The following is a 24,658-nucleotide window of genomic DNA, read 5'->3' on the forward strand; positions in this document are numbered from 1 at the left end:
GCGGGGCTGGCGGGCCCTGTCCGCGGGGCGCTGCGCGGCCGCGGGATGCGGCGGAGCCGGGCTCCGCGGATGGCGCTGGCCGCCGGGCTCGGCTCCTTCCTGCTGGGCGTCTTGTACTTCCAGAGCAGCTTCCACCCAGGTGGGTCCGCCGCGGAGAGGGGTGCGGGACGGCGGGTAGGGCTGAGCCGGCTCCGGCCGTCACCGCGGGGTCGGGGCGAGCCGGTGAGGTCCGGCGGGAGCGACCCACGGGGGAGCTGGAGTTCGGGCTCGCCGGTGAGCTCGGCTCGCTTCGGGGCTGGGAGCCTCGCTGCTGTGTTTGCTGGCGGTGCGGGGCCGGCACCGTCTGCAGCGATTCGTGTTGCGTTGTTCAAGCAAACTTCATTGCGGTGCCCGTCCCGTCCGGTGTGAGCGGGGCACGAATGCTCCCGAGGCTGTGCCGGGATAGGGTAGGGAAGAGCTGTTCTGTGCCATGAGTGCCCGTTTCACAGCCGCGGCCACTAAAACTCCTGGGGAATCCTGCTGATTTGCTCAAGGGACTTTACTGTGTGCTCTTAGAAACATCTTCCACATTGGGAAACGATTCTGAGCTACAGTATAAACAGTTCTGTACTAGCGGTTATTTCCCTGCCTGCTTTCTGCTCTCTGGGGGAAATTGGCTCCTCTTCCCCTAAGAGATGTTACTGGGTAATGCCTGTAGTTTTAACAATGTACTAACGTTTTGTGCTTATAGCAGCAATCCATCAATGGGGCCTTTAAAGTTCCACCTTAAAAGTCAGATGGCTGATTTGCCTGAAATGTTAGATTTTATCGGGGGGAGCTAAATGAAAAGTGATTTTCCTTTTATACGGGCTGCTCCATCACTTAAATGTGTTTCCTTTCCTAAAAATAGACGTAGCCTTAACTTGTTGGCTGAATAAAATTGAAAAGCAGTTAGGTTTGGGCAAGCATTTGGTATTTGTAGGAGAGCATGTGAAGTCTGTCAAATGAATTCAGTAATCCCAGCAGAGCACGGTCAGTGCTGTATTTTGTAGTAACTCTGTTTTAAAGTAATGATACATGCGTCTTACTTTAGTATTGGGACTCTATAAAGCGCAGCACTGAGTCGGCTCTGATTCCAGGGCTCCTAATGGGGAGATAGTTGTGTTTTACCTTAGGTCTGCTTTCTAATATTTGACTGGAAAATGTGGCTCTTTTCAGGACTCTGCTTTTCAAATAGAGACTTCTGCGTGTCTGAGTCAGCAGAACTTTCTGTGCTGAGCTGACTTTAATCCTTTGGGTGATCTCAGCACTGTTTCATGCAGTTCCCATCAGGTCAGAGAAAGCAGGTGATGGTGATGGCATCTCATCAGGGGTTTAGGGGCTGGAACGACCCCTTGAGAAACACCAGACGCGGCTCTAGGAGATGCAGCACCCTTAATGAACTGCAGATCTCTTAACCTGGGGCAGTGTGATTGCTAAAGGTGCTGTAGTTGGTCACAGGCCTGGGGTAGGACCCTCAGGTGGTGTTTGTCTGCAGTGGCAGCCCATTTGCGAGGGTGGGGAGCACATTAGAGGTGAAATCAAGTGATGCTCATGCCCTTTAAAACCCGGTTATTTTCTAGCCACAGTTAGTTGTCTCCCTTGCTCCAGCCTTCATTTTTGTGCTGTTTCTTTCCCTTATTATTTTCCACTTTAGTTTTCCCTTTCCTCTTCAGTCCTGTGTAAAACTCCCACTAACAGAGGAAAGCTCACTGCCATAAACAGAAAAGAAGCAAGCGAAAAATGCTGCTTTTCTTTTTACCCCAAAGGAAAACAAAACTGAGACCAGTTACTTGAAGTTTCGAAGTCAGAAGTCACAGTAATAGGTAAACGGCTTGCAGACAAAAAATGTCATCTTTAAAGGGGTGGTTGCCTGGGGGTTCTTTGGCGTTCTGGTTGTGCAGTGTCACTTGCTTTCTGTACAGTAATGAAGAAAAATGCTAGGAGAAGCAGCAGTGCTGTGAGTTTCCCCCTGGAACTGTCATCTCTTAGCAGGCTTCAGCACGTTGACTTGGCCACCCGCAGTCTGTTACATACAACGTGCTGAATTAAGCCTTGCTGACAAAGACAAGGAGCAGGAAAATGGGACGAAAACTGCTCCGTTTGCATTTCCCCCTTGTAGCTCCATCGGGGCAGTCGTGTGCCGGAGCGGTTTGCGCTGAGCTCCGTGGCTGTGCTGAAATAAGGGTTTCTTGTTCTGCCTTAGGAACACCCACACTCCAGCGTGTGCTGAAATAGCTAAATGCCACCAAGTTGGTTATGTTGGTGCTGGATGTGCTTGTATTGGAGTCAGTAGCAGAATCCCCCGTTGTCCCTCTCCCAGAGGCTGAAGTGGGTTTGCCAACCGCAGGAGAGGTGGGTGCTCCTGAGGGATAGCATCACATAGAATCATTGACTCAACTAGGTTGGAAAAGGCTTTTAAGATCAAGCCCAACTTGTGGGTTCGTGTGCTTGAGGGTGCAGCCTTCATATCCCTGGCTGTTTTATGTTGGCTTTCCTTGCTGCTGGCTGTACCAGGGAGCAGACATGGGCTATAGTCCTTACTCTCCCCCATCCATGGGGTCCTCTGCTCACTTCAGGTTGATAACCCATCTGTCCTGTTGGCCTTCAGCTATCTCACTCCAGGCTTACAGTCTGTGTGATGGGGCATGCTCTACTTCCTCTTGTTTCCAGCTTGTTCCAGCACTGAATCACCTTCTCCAGGATGAAAGAAGGAAAACCCCTCCATCTCAACATGCTGCTTTATTTCTGCTCCAGGTCTGTCCAACTGCCCCATCCAGCTGTTGCTTCTTACATCTCTTTAGCAGCACATGGCACATATCACAGGCAGGAAACCATGCCTCATCGTTTTGGTGTGGTTAGCAGCCTTTTGATGCGCCAAGATGGATGTAGAAGATACCCATTGCCACCACTCTTTGGGATGGTTTCCTGTTCCCTAGCCCGGCATCGCCCAGCACAAGCAGGTCCTGGAGAAGCTCTTGCTTCTGACGGTTGCAAATGTGGCCTTTCAGGTTTTCTAAGCTATGCATCCATAGTCTGTGACTGCTCTTGTGAACTCTGGATTAGCTCCATCCTTGTGCCTAAAGATTTGTCCCTTTGGGAGGGCAAATAATTACAGATTGTAGAGTTTATAAGTGATTTGATTGAGGTCTTTCACCCTACAAATGCACCTATACATTGCCTGAACAGAGATACTGACGCTTAGATGTTAGCAGACCTTTACAAAGTGGGGATTTTTTTTCCCAGACAGGAAAGAGCCTGTTTTAGACCTCAGCTCCTTCTCATTGTTTAAAGGTATTTTGAGGCTGAAATTCAGGTGCTGCCTTGGGACATGAGCGTGGTTCACCCAGTCAGGGCTTTCTGAGACCAGGTTGTATTTGCAGCTGGCTGATGCATGTCCTCACCCATCCAGATAACGCTGCCTTCACCCTGGTCAGTGCTGCAAGAGGGGTAGGGATGTGGAATCCAAGATGTGCTCTGAGATGGTTTTGGTTTTTCTTCTTTGGTGTGTTTGCTTTTGTAATGGGGCACTTTTGCCCAGCTCAGGTTCCCCGTCATGGCGCTGGGATGCCTGGGATGCAGGAGGAGCCAGTGCTCAAAGGACCTGGATGTTTGTCAGCTAAGGCATTGTGTAAAGCGAGCTAGAAAGCTGTGTTTGAAGAAGACATGAAATGCTGTAGCTGTGACCTGCTGTGGTAAAAGAACCTGCCCGTTCCAGTGCTGAGGGCAGGGTAGTAATGAAGCCCATCTGCTCCTGAGAGCCAGGCTTTGGATGAGGAATGCTTTCTCTAGTCCTTCTTGGCTTCATACAGCTTCTGATGATCTCTGATCCATGGGAGAGAGCTGGGACGGGGAAGGAGGGCACTTGGCACACCCAGAGTTAAATCTGCGCCTGCAGAAGAGGATTAACATTTCAGTGGCTCTTCCAGGTGGATCCAGCCTTCGCATCCCTCCAGCATCCCTCTGGCTGTTTCTCTCTGGCAGCACATTCCACCTGCACTTTCTGCTTTGTCCCCATTCCCCAAACCCCTTTTTATCCTGCAAAAGGGACTCCACAAAAGCATCTTCTGGGAGCAGAAGTCCTTTGCCTGTGTAGGTGCAGAAAGCACCTTGTGGTGCTCATCAGTCAGGGAGATGAGTGCTCACACAGTGGCCAGGGCACTCCTGGGTTTATTACATGCTGGAGTTTCTTTCTTGGTCCTTGCATCCCGCAAGCATCTGAATGGAGAGCGTGAAAGCCTCCATCTTAATCCCAGTACAAACACAGCTGTCCTACCCAGGGCTCCTATCAGGAGCCAAGAAACTACAAAGGCATTAGGTGCTTAACTCTCATTACTCTCCCTTGGAGCTGAGTACCCAAAGAAGAGCTTAACTCCTCAAATACCTCTGTGGGGCCAAAGGGGAGGTGTTTCACATTAAGGCTTTGAGGAACAGTTGGGCAAAGGCCCAAAACTTCCCTTGTTAAAGGCAGTTAAAGAATGTTAGTGGTCTGAGAGGGAGGGAGCATCTCACCGAGTAGTGCTGGGATGAGCATCGCCGGGATGAGCATCGCCATGCCTAGGTCCTGCTTGCACTGATGCTGACAGCAGGGAAAATGGAGCTACCTTAATATCTGAGGATATTCCCCCCCCCAGTAAAATCATTCATAGATGGAGGGGCTGGTGTCCATGGAGAGTTGAACACAGAATTCCCACCCTCTGTGGTCCAGACCAGTCTGCTCTCTCCCATACATGTATATGTGGAGCTTGCACTGATGTAAGCAGGGACACTGTCTCTGCAGCTTTGGGACAAGTCTATATTCAACTATAAGCCCTCTGCTATTTCCCCACTGTTTCACATGGATCTGTTAGTTTTTCCCTTCTTCAAATACAGCTGTCCCTTTGGCAGTAAAATCCTTCCATCAGGGGTGGGCGGTGGGAGGTATTGCTAAATGCACCCTACACATGCTGCTGCCCTATACAGATGTCCCTCTTCCGTGATGCTCCTCTCCAGATGCCTTGCTTCAGAGCTGGTTCTCATGATTTATTCTGGCTGGCCCAGTTTCTGCTCTGTTTGCACCCCATGTAATTCCAGTAAATGATCCAGTAAAATCAATTGTAGAGGTCTGATAAATTGGGTTCAGCCCCCAAATGTGTCCTTTGCAGCCTGGACTCGCTCTGTTCTCCATTTCCCAATCGCCTGTGACTTCCACTGGGAAGCCAAAATCTCAGTCTGAATCAAAGCCCTACGTGGGCAAAGGTGGGATGAAAGAGTTGCTCTGTATCCCAGGAGCTGGGTGGCCGCTGCTCAGATAAACTCCTCTTTCTGCATGCCCTCCGTAGGAGATCACCCAGCGTAGGAGGTAGCGCTGGAACATGTGGTTTGATTTTGTTTCTCTTATAGCTTTAATGAGCCAGGGAGCAAAGGCGATGCTTCATTTATTGTGTTGGAACGAGAGCGTGATGCTCTGAGGGGGCACACAGAGGACATGGGAACAGGGAAGGGAAGGGCAGCCCAGGGACTTGGTGTGAGGAGTGGCTCTGTGTGACTTGGGTCCTGTGCGGGAGTCATTAACCCAGCGCTGCATGGAGCCAGCAAGCCAAGGAGACCTGGTAGCCAGATGCAGTGATTAATATCTACAGCTGTCACCCCTCATTTAACAGCCCCCAGATTCTTGCTCCCCTCTTGCTGGGCTGAATCTGGCAGAGCACAGCAGTGCCCTGCAGCGTGCTGTGAGTCTGAGCCCTGCAGACAGCGCAGGGATTGCAAAAAGCAAACAGACCACAGTGCCCCTGCTCACACAGTGCCCTCAGGCAGCAAATACATCTCGGGGTCAGCCTCAGGCTGTGACTTGTCCTGCCTGAAGAATGGACTTTCAGTGTGAGAAGTGTGCACTCGCAGCCCAAAAGCCAACCGCATCCTGGGCTGCATCAAAAGGAGCGTGACCAGCAGGTCGAAGGAGGTGATCCTGCCCCTCTACTCTGCTCTTGTGAGACCTCACCTGGAGTATTGTGTGCAGTTCTGGTGTCCTCAACATAAAAAAGGCATGGAACTGTTGGAACAAGTCCAGAGAAGGGCCACGAGGATGATCAGGGACTGGAGCACCTCCTGTATGAAGACAGGCTGAGGAAGTTGGGGCTGTTCAGCCTGGAGAAGAGAAGGCTGCGTGGAGACCTTATAGCAGCCTTCCAGTATCTGAAGGGGGCCTATAGGGATGGTGGGGAGGGACTCTTCATTAGGGACTGGAGTGACAGGACAAGGGGTAACGGGTTAAAACTTAAACAGGGGAAGTTTAGATTGGATATAAGGAAGAAGTTCTTTATGTAAGGGTGGTGAGGCACTGGAATGGGCTGCCCAGGGAAGCTGTGAATGCTCCATCCCTGGCAGTGTTGAAGGCCGGGTTGGACAGAGCCTTGGGTGCCATGGTTTAGTGTGAGGTGTCCCTGCCCATGGCAGGGGGTTGGAACTGGGTGATCTTAAGGTCCTTTCCAACCCTAACTGATTCTAAGTTGGTGATGGGCTGGGATCAGGACCCCAGCCATGCCATCGGAGATCCACCTTGATCCTGCTGCCCACCCAGCCTGGCAGGACCAGTCGATGAGGGCACATCTTGTGCTGGTGGGCAGATTGCTGTGAGGGAAGCAAAGCTCTCCCCCAGCATAGAAATGAGCAGGTTTCATTTTTCCCAGTCCCTTTGCATTCCCCCTGGCTGGGATGAATATCCTTTTGAATACCCCTCCCTTATAACCTTTTGAAGGCTCAGAGGCCAAGATCTGCCTGAATTTCGATGGAGCAGGTCCTTGCCTTGGAGAAGGAATTCAAAATCCGTTCAGCTTGCTCAAATCCATGCCTTTTAGCTTGCGGGGATGGCACCGAGCAGGTTTAGCTTCAGGGTACAGAGGTGCCCAGCCTTGAGCCAAGGAGTTGGGAATTCCTGCAGCCTGACTTGCCTGCTCCTGCTTCCCCCTGAGCATTTAATGTTTGGATAAGCTTTGATTAGATAAACAGTTGTTAATTTATGGGCAGATAGGCTGATGGGAACTTGGCTGGGAAGAGCTGGGAGCTGGTGTTCCCTGGGAAAAGGAAGCAGAGTTTCTCCTCGCTGGTTAGCACTGCAGCAGCTCTTGGGTTCGGCAGCGACATCCGCATTGAGATGGCTCATCACCATGCACCCGTGCAGGAAAGCCTGGCCACATAACCCACATCCTTCAGCAGCTCTGTGCTGAGATGAAAATCACCGTTTGGTAGTAGAAATGGTTGGGAGCCTGGTTTTGAGTGTGTGAGTGCGTGTGGATTCGGTGTCTGCCTACTTCTGCTGTCTGTGCAGTCTCTGGTCCTTCCTGACCTAGAGCTGGGTTCCTCAGGCATCAGCCAATCCCAGCCTCTGCTTTGCCTCTACCCTATGAGTGATGCTCCCTGATGCCCTGGAGCAATGAGAGACAAATGCAGTCAGTGTTGCCAGTGATGCTGCTCTGCCTGATCACAGTCACCAAGCCCTCATGATGATGTGTCATAGCAACCTGGTCTAGCATGAGGTGTCCCTAACCATGGCAGTGGGGTTGGAGCCAGATGATCTTAAGGTCCTTTCCAACCCTAATTGTTCTGTGATTCTAAGGTGGCACCATCCCTGCAATGGCTCCAGTGGCAGGTCAGCAAGGCTTTAGCCTGGGCACATCAGATGGGTCTCTCTACTCATGGTACATGAGCGTGGAGGTGTGCCATGGAATGTTCTGGACCTTCACAGCAGTGCATAGGGCATGGTATGGCATGTGGGTCCCTTGTCACCTGTGGGACAGAGGGATGCTGAGGCCATGAGTGCTGGCCTATTGTCACAACAGTGCTCAGAGTTTATTCTTCTTTGTAAATGCTACTTGATTAATAGCCCTCCATCTCCTGGCTGCTCTCCCGGCCCTTCCAGAGATCAGACAGTGGGTTTGAGTGGTCTGCCCTGGAATGCTGCTCTCCCTGTGGATTTGCAGGCTCACCACTAGGAAACCTGATCCAAGCCTGCTCTCCGGCCAGATATTGCTTCACTGACCTTGCATGAAGATGGGTGATGTTGACATGAGGTTCAAAGGTGATGTTTGTGTGGATCTGCTGTGTGTGGGTGCCTCTAGGGCTGGCTCCCCTGTTCCGAGGGCTCTCTTCAATGCAGGACCTGGGAAGTAAGCACAGATCAGTTGGAGGTCAGCAATTCCCCATCCCCATTCCTACTGTGATGCCCTACGGGCACTGCTCCCTCCCCTGGCTGTAGGGAGCATCTCTGCATGGTCATGTTCCTTCATGGTGCGAGCAGGTGGCGAGTTGAGTCCTGCACACGTCTGCAGCGCCGGGCTGCTCTGTCTGGCAATGGTGCAGGGTAGCACACTAACTGCTGGGGCTCTTCCAAGTTTCTTCTGGCAGTATTGGAGGGATTGATTTCCTTTAGCTTAATAGAATCAGCAGGCGCAGGCATTGTGAGCCTCAGACAATGCTGGGGGAGTTCTGCTTCATGTGCCCATGAAGAGCTACTGGTGCATGTAGGTGCAGGACCCCCAGTTCCCTTCTTCCTGAGGTGTCCTTTGCTCTTTCCCTGTAAAACAGAGATGTCTTCAGAGCATCTGCTGCTCTCAGCCATTCTCAAGGCTTCACAGACAACAGGGAGGCAAACCCAACAACCACTCAGGCAAGCTGCTACCAGTGATGCTGGATCCATTGTGTCCCAGTGCTGCAGTGACCCTGGAGATGCTTGTATCACGCTAAATGTGCTGGTTTGGGAGACAGGGCTCTTTGGTGGCCTCCCACTATTAAATGCAGCAGGAGTAGGCTGTGTGCTGAGAGGTTACGTGCTGGAGATGGTTCTCCCTAGTCTCTAGGAAGATGTAATTAGCTTCTGGCCCTCTTTACAAGCTCATGCAGCTCTTCAGTGCACTGTAAAGCCTCTTGGCGTGTATCTTGTGGCAGTGTCTCCCAGGTTAACAACCTGCTGTCGTTTAGAAAGGCAGCTCACAGCCCCCCAGCTGCCCAGAGCATGGTGAGAGCCATGGAGCAGAGCCAGTGTGTGCCGTGCCGGGCGCTGCCTTGGGAAGGGTTTGCTGAGTGTGCATTTCTTCCTCGATCTGTTCGTTGAGGCTTCCATCAATTACAGAGCTGACAAGATGGCTTGAAGCAGATTAAGCAATCGTGTCCTGGAGCCATGTGATGGTAGACTCCTTTTTTCCTGTGTGTGTGCAGTAAGCTGTGCGCTGAGGGGATCTGCTGAAGCAGACCTGATTGCAGGCAGGTCCTGAGCAAGTCCTGGTCCCCCAGCACATGGCCTCAGCTGAGCAGAAGGTATGAGGCTGGTGCAGGTGGTCTCTTGGCTTGGTAGATCCATGCTGCTGTCTGAGCCCAAGAGCTTTCTGCAGCAGTGGCTTGCCTGAGCCTGTCCTGGTGATCGGAGCTGCAGAGGTACAGACAGCACCGCAGTGTGCAGGGAGATGCTGGGTCTGTGGTCCAGCATCGCCAGTTGAAAATCGTCCCCTGTGCATCCCAGCTGGAATCTCTGCTTTGGCACTGCCAGCACAAGCCCTTCTGCTGCAATTCCTGCTGAGCAGCAGACGGGAAAGGAGGAGTTTATTGACAAGGAATGGAAATGCTGGCAGGTCAGGCTTGCATTATATATGCTAGCAGCCAGCTGGGGCCAGGAGAGCGACAGGCATAATGGGGAGGAGAAATTACTCTTGGAAAGCTTCTGGCGTGGCTTGTAGGAGGAATTAACCATTTGAAGGCATGAAGTTGCAGGGTACTTGGGCACAGACACTTTATTTGCTCGCAGAGGGCTGTATTCCTGCTGGATACTGGGAATTCTGTTTCCTATAAAGATCTTAATCACAGTGCTTGTGACAGCAGAGAACTGGGCACGCTGCCCCAGCAAAGTATATCCCCCCCACCTCAGATGCTTGTGATCCTTCTATTAAACCATCCTGACATCTGGCTCAGGCTGGTACTAGGTGAGCAGAGCCTCCTGCCATTGAGGAGACAGGAGAGTGTAGGAAGAAGCACTGGATGGAGTGTCCAGACCAACTGCTGTTGGCTCCGTTCCCCACAGATGATGCCTTTGGCAGGTCTCTTGAAGCAGCTGGATTCTTTCTGTCCCTTTCTGCATGATTTATTGTGAGCTAACCCCATAGCTGTCAGCCTTTTCCATCACTTGATTAGCAGTTTCCTTGGCTGATCCTTGACTCAAGTTGTCTAAATTGGGATTGAAAAGCCTTCCTTGGAAAACAAGAGCCCGAGATGTCTCTGGGTACGTCCCTGGGTATGGTTGGTGATGCTGTGGTGGTCCAAGAGGTGCCATTAGTGAGAAGTGAGGAAAAATTGCCTTCAGAAACAATGGCCGTGTGAGAAAGCAGGAGTCAAAAGAGGAAAGAGCTTTCAGGAGGCTTTAGAGAAAACAAGGAGCTTCCGTATGTAATTTTAGTGTCTTCCTAATGGCATTGGCAGAACCTCCTGATTCATCAGGAGTGATGCTCAAATGGTTTTGAAGCACATCCAGCAGACAGATCTCTGAATCACAGTTGCTTCTGGAACCAGCCACTGCCAGTCCCTACAGCCTGCGCTCCCTGAACAGGAGGCTGCAGCCTGGATAGAGCAGGGATGTGAGGTTCAGGAGTCTATTCCAGGCAGTTGTTAGAGGCTGGAGCTGTCTCCTGTTAGAGGGAGGGGGGAAAGAGGAGCAAAAATAGTTAGGATAATGGTTATTTTCCTTCCCAGTGTGTGAGACACGCAGCAGGAATCTGAACTAGTGCAGGATGTGCAGACCCCAGCTCATGTCAGGAGTTTCATGTTCTTTTTGTGGCAGCTTTAAAACAATACTGATAACACCCCCCAGACCTCCCAGCGCCTCTGTGGCTGCTGTTGGAGCAGTTTGTGCAGCATATGGAGGATGGAGCTGGCTGCAGACCCATCACTGCTAACCCAGTGTTCACTGCAGAACGCTGAGCTTGCGCTGCAGATACTCTGTGGGCTGGGTTTGGCATCCAGGCACGAGGAGCAAAGCACACACAGGATCCCATTGTCCCTTCTGACACGTAAGTGTCCCTGCAGCCTGGTGGTATGTGTCCATTGTAGGGATATTGATGTGACGTTGTAGGTGGGGATGCGCTCAGGGTCACACTAGCTTGCACACCTCGGATGGTGAAAGGCCAGCGCTGTGCCCTCTGCTTCCTGATGGATCTGTAAGAGGATTAATAGAAGCGGAGCATGGAGGTGACGTTGTCGGCAGTGCTTGCTATGGTTCTTTGGAGAGCGTTCAGCAGAGATCCCTCTTTTTTTAGTGGTTTGGAGAGAAACCAAAATAGCTCCGAATGCTGGACCGCTGCCCCGCTCCCATCTCACATCCCCCGTGGTGCTGAATGGGACACGCAGGCTGTGATGTGGCAGTGGTTGGCTTCACCTCGTGTCCTGTTTCCAGCCATGGTGTGTGCCAAAGGCACAGCAAACCCTGAGGAGTGAAGCATAGACCTTAGGCAGAAGCTCTTACCCGTGAGGGTGCTGAGGCGCTGGCACAGGGTGCCCAGAGAAGCTGTGGCTGCCCCATCCCTGGCAGTGCTCAAGGCCAGGTTGGACACAGGGGCTTGGAGCAAGCTGCTCTAGTGGAAAGGGTCCCTGCCCGTGGCAGGGGTTGGAGCTGGATGGGCATTAAGGTCCCTTCCAACACAAACCAATCTGGGATTCTATGGTTTAATACGCTCAAGGCTCCTGGGGTGCCCATACCTGTTTGCCCTCAGACTTCTGTGCTTGAGGGCCCTGGGCTGTGAGTGATTTGCACTTTGTGGATGGTGTAAGTGTCCCAGTATCAGGCAGAGAGAGCTCCATCCCTCAGTGCAGCATGCCAGAGGCACTGCCATCCTGTGAGCCATGGCACAGGGTCCCAGACAGCAGATGACTGTGCAGACATCAGGGATCTCACAGACATCGAGCATCTCGTGCACAGATAAAGACAGGTGTACTTGGATGTTTGGTCCTACTTCAGTTCCCAAGGCCATGCATTTCCAACCCAGACATTCCCCACAACCTCTGGCAGGCTCAGCCGTTCCCTGTCTGGCTGGAATGAGAGCAGGACGTGTACTCATCCCATCCATCACTTTCCATAGAGAATAGCTTAGGACATTCATCCACACCCTGCATTAGCATTTCCTGAAGGCATCACGCTCCTTTGCCCAGCTCTTGCCCATGGACCGCTGCCTTCCAGCAGTGCACATCCTGAGAAGAGGGAATGGTTTTTCCCATTAAAGGAGACATGGTCAGTCGAATTAGCCCATGTAAAACAGTGACTCATTGTCCCCTCTTCATGGTGTGGTTCTTGGCTGGAGGGAGACGGTCCTTAGTGCCAGGGAGCCTGGCTGCTGTTACCATGCAGTGGTACCACACAGCCCTGGGACTCTGGAGAAGCTGCAGGGAGGTGGCTGCCCAATCTCTGTGTGTGTAGCAACTGTGTGGTTTGGGGCTGGAAATGCTGTAGGAGGGTTTGCCCAGGGGATAGTATCTATGGAGCATGTGCATTTAGTGGAAGGAGGTTGGAAAATGCTCCTTTCCCTCTTATCTGAGAGGTTTGTACAGCAGGGCTTCCTCAGGAGTGAGAAGTGCCACCTTAGGTCATTGCCTGTGATACCTCTTATTAGGAACATGGCTGGAAAGGAGGTACTGGGGGTTCTTCATCAGCAGAAACATGGGCTGACAATGACAGCTGGGGATGGGGTGTCCCATCACCTTTCAAGAGCCGTCTGTGGCTGCTTGGAGTTGGCTTTAAGTAGATTCCCAGAAAGCCAAAAGGGTCCTCTGGGGGAAAGGGGAGGAAGGTCTGTGAGATAGTGGCTGGTAGGGCTCCCCAATTGGCAGGAGTGGACCATTGTGCAGCCTTCATCCCTCTTCTTCTTCTCCCTCTTCTCACCCTGAAATAGTACTTTGGCACAGCAGCTAAAACATCACTTTTAGGTGACCCTGGTGCGTATGGTGCTGCAAAACCACCATCTCCCATATGGAAGCGTGTGTGGGGTCACCCATCCGAGCTGATGGGTGAAAAGCCTGTTGTACCCGGGCTGTTCTCTGTATAAACCTCCTCATAGGCACGTCCTGTCTTGCCCCGCTCAGGTTTGCCTCCAGGCTGCTTTTATCTGTGGCTTTTCCCTTAGCTTTGTGGGTAGCCTCTTTGCAACACATCCCTGTTTATCCCTCTGCAGTTTCTAAGTGCCGGAAGGTGGAAGGGGGGGTGATGGTGGGTGAGTTACTTGGTTTGGCTGTTTCAGAAGGGCTGGGGGGGGGGGGGGGGGGGGGGGGGTAGGTGATATGTAGTGGTGGAAAAAAGCCTGAGCTAAGCTTTCAAGCATCCCTGTGCTGCTGGGACTTGGTTCTGTCTGATCCAGCCAAGTTCAAGTCAGTTGGTTGGCTTAATATCTGCTGGATTAAACAGTGTTAAGTCAGGACTACATGAACCATCAATTGGAGCATTCTCCCGAAGGGGAGCGCTCCTGTCTCTGGGCATGATGCTGTACTTGTCTCATTCAGCAAGACCTCTAAACAAGGAGCCAAAGGTCCCAAAGCAAGCACAGGCATGTGTTTTACAGCCCGTGTCCTGTGGTACCACTGGGGAAAAAGTGCCTTTTGCAAACGCATAGCAGTGGTAATGCTAAAAGCAGTGGTTAAAATGGTAATGGTAAAAGCAATGAAATACTCTTCATGAAACCCTTTGATAGACAAGCAGTTGAGCTTCAGACTCGGGTGTGTGTTTTACCCCCATCCCTGTGAGAACAGGTGTATTTGGGTTGTCTGTGTTCCTGGGGTGTGTGACACCAGTGACAGTTGCCAAGCTGCTGTGATGCTCCTTGTGAGAGGTGGCTCTTGGCTGGAGATGGAGATGAAGAACAATGGTGACATCCATGTGGTGGCTGTGCTTGAAAATGGAGTTGTATGGCTCAAACCCAAGCTACCTGGAGGCAGTTTCTGAGCTGAAGGTTAGGATGCAGTGCTGGTGAGAGAAGAACTTATTCAGTGGTTTCAGAGGGGCAGTTGAGCTTCCAGGTCCTATGTTGATGCCTGGGGTTGTGCTCAGCTGGTGACATTGAGGGATGCCATTAAATCACTTGACGGCTTTGCAGGGGACAGGGATGTGCCTGCTGCAGACCTGCCCCAGGAGTTGGTTGTGTCTGAATTCACAAAGCTGAAGGGTGCATTTAAGCAAATCAAGCATGTGGCTGTTGGATTCCTTTTCTAGCATTTCATATTTCCTATATCCCTGGCTTTTTAGATGCAGTACAAATGAGCAGTCGCAGGATTCCAAGTCGATCGGATTGCCTCTTTGCTGAAGCCAGAAGTTTGCATTCCCAACTCAAAACCTTGCAGTAAAAGTAAAAATAGGGATGGGTGATGGTTTTAACTCCCAGATGTGCTCCCTTAGCTCTGAGGGGGGTGTGAATGACAGAATTACCATGCTGTTTCACAGCTGAATGCAGCATGCAGGGTAGCAAGTGGTCATTGATTTGAGCATCTCCATCAAAGAGAGGTCACTACCTTCAGCAGTGGTAAGTCAGAGGGCCTGGAGTTTGCTGTGGGATTGTGGTGTTTGGGTCCTTGTTTTGCAAAGTAGTTATCTTTAAGATAAACCAACCCAACAACCAGCCCTCGTGCTTATGTGGAAGTGAACAAATGTGTTCACCAGTACAAGCCAAAGCAGAAAAGCCAGAGCTTCCTAGAATGAAACCACTTCCTTGGGACCAGCACTGCTCAACCCAATAGCTCTGAGCCTTCCAAGCAGGGCTTTCTTTTCCTTCTTGGATGTTAAAATTGAGATTTGGACCAATTCAGCAGCCAGTGGCTGCAGCAAGGGCTTGGCTTTGAGTAACTCTTTTAAATGAGATGGCAGGATCCTCTCCGTGTCTCTTGGGTGCAGTTATTTTAACAGCGAGGAGCCTGTTTCCATGAGGCTGCGTTTCTGCAGTCAGGGATGAGTGAGGCATCGCTGCTATGACTGAAGCACTTGCTCATTGCCATTGCAGGTGCTGGGGAGGTGTCAGTGCTGTCTGGAACAGCTCATTGCTGTGTCCACAGAGATTCAGGCCCTCATTTCTGGCTCTTTCAGTGACTGATCTCTTTACACTATAGAGCTTTGGCTGTTGCTTCCCCTTTTGGTAGAGAACAGTCATACTGTTCTTATTTGTTTCTCACTGGCAACTCTTCTTTCTCTTCTTCCTGCTGCATGCCATGTGTGCCAGGCAGCCAATTCATGTCACTGATACCTTTTCCTACGTTCAGGTCCAGAATCCATCACAAACATGAAGCCATCACAAATGTGAATCCATCACAACCCCATCACAAATGTGAAGCCATCACAAATGTGATGGTTTCACATCCCACTCCCCCAAGTTCAGAGGGGGTTTTTGGTCTGAGATAGAGCATCCTTTTTCCAGTGGGGCTGCAATGGGAGCTGAGTCTTCCTGCAGCCCAAGCAGGCAGGAGTCCCAGTCACCCGCAGGGAGTTGCAGGCTGTCATTATCACTCAGCCGGATCATTTTGGGTGAGCAGGCACCACAATTTGCTGTTCTTTTTTAGGTTTTGTGCAGACACAACAGGAAGTGAAGCTGGGGCTGTGAGACAGTAGCAGGGTCAGGATGAGCTGCTTGGGGCCCCTGGGTGCATTTGCATGGGTGCCATCCCTTCAATTCTCTTGGCTGGAGACCACTGAATCTCCAGGTTTTAACCCTCTCCAGTGTTTCATATTGGAGACCACACGTGGAACATTTGACTCCTTATGGCTGCAGGGTCCAGCCTGGAAAATGCCTGAAAGCTCCATCCTCCAGCCCCAAAGGAATTGGGATTCCTCCTGCTGCATCTCAGCCAGACTCCCACAGAGCTGGGGTTTCCAAACCTCTTCCGAGTTGGCACTTGAGTCAGGGCATGAAGATGTTCTGCATGTGAAACACTTCCCATCCCTCTCTGCTGGCCTGTTCCCAAGGGACATCCTGGCTCAGCACACACATCTATGGGGAGCAAGTCCTGGGATCGTCTGATTGCCCCACAGCCCTTGTCATCAGCTCTGGGTCTGCCTTGGTCCCAGGAGAGCAGAGCTGTCAGTGCTGCAGGTGAGGGGTACCAGGTGCTATGGGTAGTGGTATTGACGTCTTTTTGCTTCCATGGCAAATACCTGATATGTTTCAGGTCTTCATTTGCCCTTTTATATGACTGGCAGCTGATAGCACAGAACTGATGCATCTGGGACCTCCTGCCACCTCCAGCAGCAAAGTAGCAGAAACTGCTGAATTCCAACATTGTGACATTAAACTATTGAATTTCCACTCCCCTGGTCCAGGAAAAAGCTTGAGTTTCCCTGTTTGGTGTCTGTCTCTCCCTGCCATGGCTGCCTTTCTCACTGCTTTGGCCATCGTCAGTTCTATTTCTATATCAGCTCATTACTCCAAAGTAAAACATTGGAGATGGTTTACTGGAAGTCTGCCTTCTGCCCAGCATTTCCCATGTGAACACCGTCTGCTTTCCAGTTGCTTGCATCCCTTAGAGTTCGCCTTTTAAACCTCATCTCCTCTGCCTGAAGTACCTATTTCCTGCGGTCTGCTGTATCCCATCCATTATATCTGGGTGAGCATCTACCACATGAGCTTGATCTATGGGAATGGCTTATTTTGCTCACAGATGAGGTTGCCACGGGTATGAGCTGCGCTTTACCAAGGCCGTGTTGATTTTATCCCCCTGTCCACTTGCACCCACGTCTCCTTGTTTTCTTTCCTCCACACTGTTTTCCAAAGCCGTGGTAATGCTGATGTCAGCCTGGCAGGCTTGTTGCTGCCTGAGCCCTGTCTCCAAGCCAAGCTCTTCACTTCAGGCACTGGATTTGCTGTCGTGGTTGCAGAGAACCTCCCTCCGTAACAAAGAGTCTCTGCAGCCAAACCAGAAAATCCTTTCTCTGGTGCTTCCAGAAGGCTGGAATGGGCATGATCCAGGCTTTCCCTCACCTCACACGTCTGGCTGTCTTTGCAATCAGCCAGTACACTAAAAGGTTCACTTTAGCCTTTTCCAAAGAGAGCTGGTGAGTCGCTGAAACACAGCTCCTCCTGCGGTGTCGGTGTCACCCCACTGCAGAATGGCTTTGGGATTGATGGGGCAGGTCTGTGCTATAGGGGGAAAGGAGGGAGGGAGCACGTTACCTTGTTAAGCTCTGACGGAAAGGCTGGAAGCACTTGTAGCACAGGAGGCTCTAAAATGGGCCTGAGCTCATCAATGTCGCTGCCTTAGCATGGGGGTTTTTGGTCACTTGCTCTGCACCATCCTTATTTCCTTACCTCATCCTTCGAGGACACAAAGGACAAAGGGGATATTTCCTTTTTCAAAACATTTTGGATTTGGGTCATGGACAGACACCGTCTTAGTACTCGTGATCCGAGTGGTGATCCAGCAATTGCTAAGGGCTGATGTTTTCTCCTCCTCGGAAACTCGATATATCTTGGCTAAGCGATATCTTTGCTTTCGGATATAATTGTGGCAATGCTCAATTTCCGTGGATTACCACTGCATGTGGTGGAATCTGGGAACCTCAGCAACAAGCTGTAAAGTCCGGAGGAAAGCCAGGATGCAAATATCTTGGCAGCTCCCCCGTGATGGGAGATCCTGCTGTACTCAGGGCAGTGGTGCCAAAACACAGCACCAACCATTAATTTACCCAGATGATAACTCCCTCCTCAACACTGCCATGTCCTTCAGTATTCCTTGGCCTTCCCAACCTTCTTGGAGTCCCAGGAGCATCCCAGGGGTGGTTAAGCTAGTGGCAGGGGGAATGGGGTGAGTGACTTGCTTTCAGAATGAATGAGTGGAAGAAGAGGGATGTGTAGGTGCCATTGCCCATCTGCACCATCAGCTGCTTTGGGGATGCTCTGTGCACAGGCAGCCTATCTCCAGTCTCCATTCAAGCACACATCCCTGGCTGTAGGTATCCATAGGTATCTGACCCCTGCAGAGGATGGATACTTTGGTCCCAGGGGCGCACGCATCGGCTGCTGCCCTCCACATGCTGCTCACGGATGCGTCTGCTGCATCCGTCTGTGCCACAGCGTTTAACACTGTCTCCAAAGCTCATCCTTGCACCTGGTTTTCTCCTTGGGATGCTGGGTACAGCGTGAGCAGACAGTTTCTGAGGAGGGGGGAGGTTTCCCTGCAGTTGGAGCCTATGAAAACCTGCTTTTGGGCCAGAAGGGTTTGGCGCACGCCTGCGGCAGGGATGGTGTCATCGCTTTGGATGACAGATGCAGTGAGTATGGAGCATTGGTGTCCTCCCCTGCCAGCTCCGGCTCCTCCAGCCACACAGGAGCATCCTGGTGGTGTGGTTTTTGCCTTATTTGCTTTCTCTTCCCCTTTTTCCTCCTGGAAACCTGTAACAGTGTGAGCACAAAGGGATCCCAAGGGGGTTGCTGCTATCTGGAGAAGGTGTCTTATTCCCTGCCAGCTCTTGCGCTGGAGAAAGGCTGGAGGAGATCCATCTTACAGCGTTTCTGCTGGGGCTGTTGGCAGGAGGCATGTGGAGTGCAGCAGGCTTCAGCCAGGCTTGTTCTTCTGCCTCAGGAGCACTGAAAGGTGCAGCCCAGAGCAATCAGAGCATGGATCTGACCTGCCCAACCTCTGCTCGCTCCGTTCCTTAACAGTAGATGTGCTTTTTGTTCATCCTAAGGAGCCTCCAGCCAAGCCAGCCCGCTCCATCCCTGCCATAGAATGGTTTGTGTTGGAAGGGACCTTGAAGCTCATCCAGTTCCAGCCCCTGCCACGGGCAGGGACACCTTCCACTAGAGCAGCTTGCTCCAAGCCCCTGTGTCCAACCTGGCCTTGAACACAGCCACAGCTTCTCTGAGCACCCTATGCTAGCGCCTCACCACCCTCATAGGGAAGAGCTTCTGCCTTTTATCTAACCTGAACTTCCCCTGTTTAAGTTTAAACCCATTTCCCCTTGTCCTATCGACCTGTCCATGTCCTATACCCTTGTCCATGACCTGACTCTGCACCAGACGCTGAAGCCTTTCCTGGGATGGCATTTCCCTGCATCCCAGTGCCGCACCGGCAAGAGCAATTTGCATTTCTAGCAGCTTCAGGTCAGTGTGAACCAGCCAGGGTTTATTATGTCCTTCTTAAGAAGGGTTCTGCGTGATGCACGTGTTAATCTATAAACCAAATGCCTCCACTTTGCTTTACTAAATATAGGAGAAGCGTCTGCTGTGCTGCAGGTCTTGCAGACAGCGGGGTCACGCTCTTAAACTAAACAGGAGTTTATCAGCCCCAACAAGGAATGGGACTCGGGTTCAGTGCTCTCTGCTTGCAGACTGGAGCTGCAGTGAACTGAGTTTTCAAGGTCCATCTCATTCCCTGTCATTTGCAGAGGGCTCAGCCTGGAAGCGTGAAACAGGGCACCTCTGGGACGAGTATCTTGCGTACGTTGGGTCTTGCGCTTATCTTTCGTTAGCACAGATGCTGTTTCACCCTCCTGTGGGGTAACTGATACAGGGGATTGAGGAAGAACCCGAACCTTCGTGTTGAGTCACATCTCGATGAGTGCAGTGCTGCAGGAAGTGTCATTTCCCACAAGCACACAAGCGTACGGGCACTGCTGATGAAATCTGTTGAGGTCAGGCCATCATTTCCCCCTAATTACAGCTCCAGAAATGAAGGATGTTTAGCTTAGACCCTGGTGACTTTGTGCTTTTGGAGCAGTTTTCCCTTAAAGCAAAATACAACACATGAAGATGGGATTTGGATTTTTCCTTGTAGTTATTTAGGTTCAAAAGATGCCATTTGGGGCTTGTAGAACAAATGAGCTTCTGTCTGGTGGTGGCCAATGAACTAAAAGATCTGATTTTTCTCTCTCCTTTTCCAGCAGAAGATGGGGTTATGGGATCAACCTGGCAGGGTAAAGCTGGTCGCAGCCCACTCCAGGCCCTCTATGAGAGTGACCAGGTAAGGGAGATGATGGGTGAAGAGGGAGTGAAGTGCTGGGAGCTGATGCTTTCTTCCACCCCTCCAGTGTATGGGGCACTGCGCTGCCTCTGACTACCCTATGGTCCCCATGGCTGGACCTCTGGCCATGTCCATGGGGAAAGATCACACTGCTTTGGAGTAATTGTTGATAAAGAACTTGGCTCTTGGGCAGACGCTTTCATTACTGGTGGGCTGAGCTGGGCAAACCTGGGAGGTTTCAGCATCTGAGAGTTTCAAAGCCAGCTCTGGGCCACCGTGGCAGGGCAAGAGCATCATTACTGCATTTCTGAGCTAATAATGGGTAGCTACTAGGTTGAGTGCTATATATGTGTACAAACATATATAAAGCTGGACCCAGCCATGAGGGGTTTATAATCCTGGGCTGTCTCAGCCCTCTCTATCACCTTGACCTGTGCCAGCCACAGTTGCTGAAGAAGGGGCAGCCAGGCACAGTCTGTGCAGGGAAGTGTTCCCTTAGTGGTCTCTGCCCATGCAAGGATTATGCTGCAGGACAAAGCACAGTCACTGCTTGGCCTCCTTTCCATACATGATGCTTTGTGTTACTGTCTAGGTTGATGCTTTTATGTCTATAAGCAACCAAATTAACATTTTCTTTGGGAGGAAGGGCAAGCGTGAACTTGGCTGCGATGCTGACAACCCCTAATGCTACTGGAATGTCCTGGTGTTACTTCCTTAAAAGTGATAGTTGATTTCTCTGGCTTTTAAAGAGATGGAAATGAAGGGAGCAATTTTGCTCTGAAAGAACTGCAAGACTTGCACTTACTCCTGTGGGTGGCTGTTGAGAAGTAGTCACATTTCTTTGTTGCCATGCCTGCAGACAGTGTCTGTCTGTCTCTGATCCAACAGTTTTGAATTATGGAATTAAGGAAAAAAAAAAATCACATTATTAGAATGCCTCATTTTTTTAACACTTGCAAAAGGCAGTTCCAGTTATGAAAGGTGATGGACCATTGGTTCTTGTCTGAAATGAGCAAATAAAAGATGTTTCGATGGGAAGGATTGGCTGTGTTGCAGGGAGGTGTACCATGAGTATGCCTCTTCAGGCATATGCTGTTATGTGTTGTTTCTTCTTCATATCCAAGTAGCCAACAGTGTCAAAGTCGTGTCTTGATAGCAGTTATTGTCTATTAACCTGCATTTCCTCCACCTGAACATTTTCCCTTATCATCTCCCTTTTGGAAGGAGCAGGGATGGGAGGCTTTCTCCTGCCCCTGACTCAGGTTACTGCCTGTGAGGTTCCTGGAGAAAGTGGTGACTAAAGTGACCTGGACAAGGTTATTTCTTTTGTGGGAATGAAGTCCATAATCCAACAATCCATCCCTTGCAGGAGGAGCTGTTGTCATGTTGCCACATGGGGATCATTGCATTGCATTAGAGCAACATCTCCATGGGGTCAAAGCGGCTCCCGGGGTAGGAAATGGGTGGTGAAGCTGGTTGTGGTTGTGGTTGAGGCTGTTGGAGGTTTCCAGTGGAGATCTCAAGGCTAAATGTGAAACCTTCCACCCCTCGTGAGCAAAACGGGGAAGGAGTTGGCAGGAGGAGGAGGAGGGGACCTTCCCCCTCAGAGTTCCTGGAAATAGTTATTTCCCCAGATGTTTTAATGATGTTTTGGGAGTTTTGATGACAACCATGACAGGAAAGGTCACATCCTGATATCTGGAGGGGGGAAGTTAATGCAGGCGCTGCCAGGCCTTAATGTAAAGGCCAGATGGGGTAAAGAAAAAGGACCGTATGTGGACTCCTCATCCCTGTGCACAAAGGAGACCGCGACCAGCGCTGAGGCATTGGACTGGCCCATATGGAAGAAACCTGAGCCACTCAGGAAGGGCCCCACCATCATCTTCAGCAGCACCTCCATTGCGCCCTGCCACCCCACCTTACCTCCCGCTGTTAGCCCAGTATGTGGGGGATGCTGTAACAAGTATTCCCTTTATTGACTCTCTGCACTACCCATTCTTCCCTCACCCCCTTTAACTTGTCTCCTCATCACATTTTATTCTTTCTTTTGTCCCCAGCAGTGCACCAGATCAAGCTGTGTTCCAAGTCAACACCATCCCCCAAAATCCCACATGGGTGACTGCCAAACCCAGGAAAGGGGATGGAAGGGGGACAGTCATGGGCCAAGTCTTGGGTGTAGAGCGCGATCAGCATAGAATCATAGACTAGTTTGGGTTCGAAGGGACCTTATGTTCATCTAGTTCCAACCCCCTTGCCATGGCCAAGCTGGTGACTGTCTCTTTCTTTCCCCCCTAGTTTGAGCAGTCGTCGCTGCAGGCAGTTCACCAGCAGAGACGGGAGCTGTTGAGCAACATCTGCAACCGCTACACCCGCAAGCGTCGTCTCCTGCGCCCGGATGACCTGCGGCACTTGGTGGTGGACGACACACACGGGCTCCTCTACTGCTACGTGCCCAAAGTGGCCTGCACGAACTGGAAGCGGGTGATGATGGTCCTGACGGGGCAAGGCAAGTACCGGGACCCGCTGGAAATCCCTGCCAACGAGGCGCATGTCTCGTCCAACCTGCGCACCCTCTCCGAGTACAGCGTCCCTGAGATCAACCACCGCCTGCGCAGCTACCTCAAGTTCCTCTTTGTGCGGGAGCCCTTCGAGCGCCTGGTCTCGGCGTATCGCAACAAGTTCACCCGCAGCTACAACACGGCCTTCCACAAGCGCTACGGCACCAAGATCATCCGGCGGCACCGGCAGGAGCCCAGCGACGCGGCGCTGGAGCGCGGCGATGACGTGCGCTTCGAGGAGTTCGTCTATTACCTGCTGGACCCACGGACGCAGCGGGAGGAGCCCTTCAATGAGCACTGGGAGCGGGTGCACTCGCTCTGCCACCCGTGCATCGTTCACTACGATGTGGTGGGCAAGTATGAGACCTTGGCCGAAGATGCCAACTACATCCTCCAGCTGGCTGGGGCCGACACGAGCATCAAGTTCCCGTCTTCATCCAAGACCACCAGGACGACGGATGACATGACGGCCCAGTTCTTCCAGGACATTAGCCCTTTCTACCAAAGGAGACTCTTTAATTTATACAAAATGGACTATTTGCTTTTCAACTACTCCATCCCCTCCTACCTCCGCATCCGATGAGGCAGGGACTGGGGGGAGAGGTGAGGGAGAGCTGGGTAACTCTCATCTTGCCACAGTTCCTCTCCTCCCACTCTGTGCTGATCTCTTGGTTGACTTCCTCCCTATGCCCTCTCCATTATGGTCTCCTGATCCTGATGGTCTCCACATCCTGATGCCGTGTTCATGCATGGATTGGAGGGAAGACATCTCTCAAAACACTGGGGCTGGAGCTTTTCCTTCCCTTTCCCTCCACCCTTCATCTCCAGGGGATGGTGGTGGGACCGGACATTGCTGGGTGGGAGGGCTTGCCTTGGATGGGGACTTTCTTTTAACTAAGAGACTCCTCTGTAGCTCCAAGTCTTGGGAAGGCTCCTTTTTTCGGGCAGGATCCCTTGAGGTCTTTCCCCTCCTCACTGAGCTGTTTGGGGTGGACATGGCATCTCGGGGAGGGGCAGGGTCGACTGTGTCAGAGACTTGCATAGCTCCTGAAATAAAGCAATAATTTAATGTAAGTTGTTCCTCTCATTTAAAATTGCTCCCATCTTTTCTTTTTGGCCTTATTCTCCTCTATCCCCCCCCAGCTTCCCACCAGGAAAGGTGGTGCTGTGTTACGGTGACCACACATTTCTCACCGACAAAGCCTGGAGGGCTTTTTTTGTTCCTTTCCTTCCACATGGGATGCAAAATGCTCCAAGCAGAGAGAGGAGCAGGTTTGCAGCAGGTATGTGCTGATAGAGACATGGTGCTGTCTCAGCAACAGCAGCAGGGCACTCATTGCCTCTGTGTGTGTATGAGTCTGGATTTCTGTTCAAATCCAGTAATCTTCCTGGTTTTTAAGAGCAGGTGATGAGTGTTTTGCAGAGCTGTATGTACAATACGTGTGCAGTGTGTCTGCTCAGTGAAATCATGTCACCCACAGTGTCCTCCCATGGCTATGCAGCTCATTGCCTGTCCCCATGTGTAGCCACGGCCTCCTGCATGGCGCTTGGTGACCACATTGCACTGGGGTTGGTGGAACAGGGGATATTAGGAAGTGAGGAGGCTCATGAAAGTGAGTTACAAAGTGCTTTGGGAAGCACTGTGCTGGGATGTGGGAGATTGCTGTGGTAATGGAAAGGTGATGCTGGAGTGGGAAGGCCAGAAGAGAGCGCATCTGTATGCATGCACACACGTGTGTCTTTGTATGAGAATACAAATGGGGACAGGGACACCTAGAGGAAAACACCCCTTTGCCAGGCCGGCTTTGGACAATCCATTCCTTGAGGAAGGAATGGGGAGGAGGGGAGAAACACAAAAGAAAATGACAAAACCAGCCTTAGGATCTTAAATTAAAAGCAGGCCAAGGAGCTCTGTTCTAACCCCGCGTTTCAGGCTTTCTGCTTTGCCGCTTGGCTTCGGCTCAGTGGCTGCCTCTGTAAATAAACACGCTGGTAATAGATGCTGCGGAGTGTGTCTGCTGGCTGGGCTGTGAATACTTGACTTATTAGAGCAATACAATGGGAGGGTTTATAAAGCCCCAGTGCTCTCAGGCTCTTCTAAAACCCAATGTTTTCAGCTAATGACTTTTGGCTGTTGTATC

The 24,658-nt window shown here is 51.3% G+C and overlaps 1 protein-coding gene across 2 annotated transcripts; it reads left to right on the top strand.

Annotated features, from left to right (window-relative positions):
- CHST13 (carbohydrate sulfotransferase 13) lies at window positions 1-23,591 on the top strand. Of its 2 annotated transcripts, none has more exons than XM_061456070.1 (3): window positions 1-139; window positions 19,880-19,959; window positions 22,255-23,591. In XM_061456070.1, the coding sequence occupies exons 1-3, from the start codon at window positions 46-48 to the stop codon at window positions 23,098-23,100; spliced, it is 1,020 nt and encodes a 339-aa protein (XP_061312054.1). In that variant the 5' UTR covers window positions 1-45; the 3' UTR covers window positions 23,101-23,591. The 2 variants fall into 2 exon arrangements, with proteins under 2 accessions (XP_061312054.1, XP_061312056.1); XM_061456072.1 differs by having other exon boundaries at window positions 19,883-19,959.
- Window positions 23,592-24,658: the final 1,067 nt, after the last annotated feature.

The sequence above is a fragment of the Pezoporus flaviventris genome, unplaced genomic scaffold, assembly GCF_033815535.1.
Source record: "Pezoporus flaviventris isolate CSIRO_AGI_PZ_B2104156 unplaced genomic scaffold, CSIRO_AGI_Pfla_v1 ptg000021l, whole genome shotgun sequence".
NCBI classification, from domain to species: domain Eukaryota; kingdom Metazoa; phylum Chordata; class Aves; order Psittaciformes; family Psittacidae; genus Pezoporus; species Pezoporus flaviventris.

Excerpts from the sequence above, each read along its gene's own strand:
- CHST13 (XM_061456070.1), top strand. The coding sequence starts at position 46 with ATGCGGCGGAGCCGGGCTCCGCGGATGGCGCTGGCCGCCGGGCTCGGC. Across the intron at positions 140-19,879 it reads CCAGAGCAGCTTCCACCCAG|CAGAAGATGGGGTTATGGGA; the intron begins GTGGGTCCGCCG and ends CTCCTTTTCCAG. Across the intron at positions 19,960-22,254 it reads CCCTCTATGAGAGTGACCAG|TTTGAGCAGTCGTCGCTGCA; the intron begins GTAAGGGAGATG and ends TTTCCCCCCTAG.